Source organism: Nanorana parkeri, unplaced genomic scaffold (assembly GCF_000935625.1).
Source record: "Nanorana parkeri isolate BGI_ZX_2015 unplaced genomic scaffold, ASM93562v1 scaffold1049, whole genome shotgun sequence".
NCBI lineage: Eukaryota > Metazoa > Chordata > Amphibia > Anura > Dicroglossidae > Nanorana > Nanorana parkeri.
Window position 1 is genome coordinate 342,855 of NW_017307317.1, and position 1,825 is coordinate 344,679.

Below are 1,825 nucleotides of genomic sequence, written 5' to 3' on the forward strand. Positions count from 1 at the left end.
CACTTGCAAAAGGGTGATCGGGGAAGATGTGACGAAGGTGTAAGGCGCTTCCAGGAGAGCGCCGCAGTCGTGTTTGTATCGTGTTTCAATTTACGCCGACAATAAAGTATGAACATTGTCTCAGAGTTTACTTGTGGATCCTTCCGCCAAATTATTAGTTTCTATAAAGTCATTAGAGGAGTGACTGACACACCGAGAGACTGCTACTTTATGTATTCTCTGCAAGATCTGCATCAGGAGAATACGAACAATTAGGAATTATGATTGGCTGGAGTCTAGTTCTATCAATCTCTCATTCTCATAGCTCTCTCACTTTCTCGTCTATCTCTCTCGCTCTCTCTCTCTCGGTCTTCTCTTCTCTCTCTCTCATTCATTCTCTCTCCCTCTCATTCTTTCTCTCTCTTTCTCCCCCTTCCCCCCCCATCCTCTCTCTCTCATTCTCTCTCTCCCCCCCATCTTCCTTCTATCTTTTTATCCAACTATATACTGTCCATCTCTCTATCTCTCTATCTATCCCATATCTATCTATCTATCTATCTATCTATCTATATCTCTGATAAATATCTCTCTCATACATATAACTTGAATTACTCAGCACCTCTTTATAATTCTGGTTATACAGGTGAAACTCGAAAAATTAGAATATCGTGCAAAAGTTCATTTATTTCACTAATGCAACTTATGCGGTGAAACTAATATATGAGAGAGACTCATTACATGCAAAGCAAGATAATTCAAGCCGTGATTTGTCATCATTGTGATGATTATGGCTTACAGCTCATGAAAACCCAGATCCACAATCTCAGAAATTTTTTGGCAGTGTGGGAAGGTGCCAAGTCCTGCTGGAAAATGAAGTCAGCATCCCCATAGAGCTCGTCTGCGGAAGAAAGCATGAAGTGCTCCAAAATCTCCTGGTAGACGGCTGCGTTGCATTAGTGAAATAAATGAACTTTTGCACGATATTCTAATTTTCTGAGTTTCACCTGTATAATCTCATGATTATAAATATAATGACTTTATTCTATTGGTGGAGGAACAACCTAGAGCAGAACTCCTTCAGATTCTTAGATGTAGGAGGTGTATTATCTCTCCTTCTAGACATTGACCACACAGAATGTGATGGTTCCAGGGCTGATCCTTGTACACGGCTCCTTATGAGGATCCATGGCAGCACCCGAAAAGTCCTGCCTGTAGCTTTGCACAGTTGTCACCTCTGCCCGGCACAGCCGGATCACATCATCCCGTCCTATGTAATAACAGAGACGGGAACTTCTGTTTTTTTGCTCTGAGAAAAAAAAAAAAAGTAGCCGTGACATTTTACCAGATTTCCGATTTCTTGCCTCAAAGCATGCAAGTAACGCAGTGTCATCGCTCCAACCTTGTCCGCTACTTGTGTGTCACAGACCTCTATTGTGTCTGTAGTTTGCATGTTACAATGGAGGCAATGGAGCAGAAGTCAGGAGGACCGACACATTGCTACAGCCATCCAATATTCCTAAAGTTTACAGAGGAATCATTGTGTCACATGACTGTCTGTTGGAATTAGATTACAATATATCTAAAAAGGACATATCAGGCTTGAACTGAAAGTGGAAGTGTGACAAAAAAATGGCAAAAGTGCAAAAAGAAAGGGTTGAAAAGCATTTAAATTGACATGTTAGTCCTTTTTAAATAGAACAGTTCATGAAGAAAATGAAGAGAAAATAACATGTAAAAACAAAAATCCTGATCCAGCCTAATTCTGATGGCTCTACTTCTACTGCACAATGTCTGCTTTTTGTACATAAGATGGATATAGATAGATAGATAGATAGATAGATAGATA

At 40.2% G+C, this 1,825-nt stretch overlaps 1 protein-coding gene across 1 annotated transcript in view; it reads right to left on the reverse strand.

The window, feature by feature from the left end:
- The window catches only part of TFAP2D (transcription factor AP-2 delta), a 41,702-nt gene extending 40,333 nt beyond the window's left edge, over nucleotides 1-1,369 (reverse strand). Inside the window, exon 1 of the mRNA XM_018567443.1 lies at nucleotides 1,322-1,369. Coding sequence (XP_018422945.1) covers nucleotides 1,322-1,369 — 48 coding nt within the window. The remainder of the gene's footprint in view (nucleotides 1-1,321) is intronic.
- Between the last annotated feature and the right edge of the window lie 456 nt (nucleotides 1,370-1,825).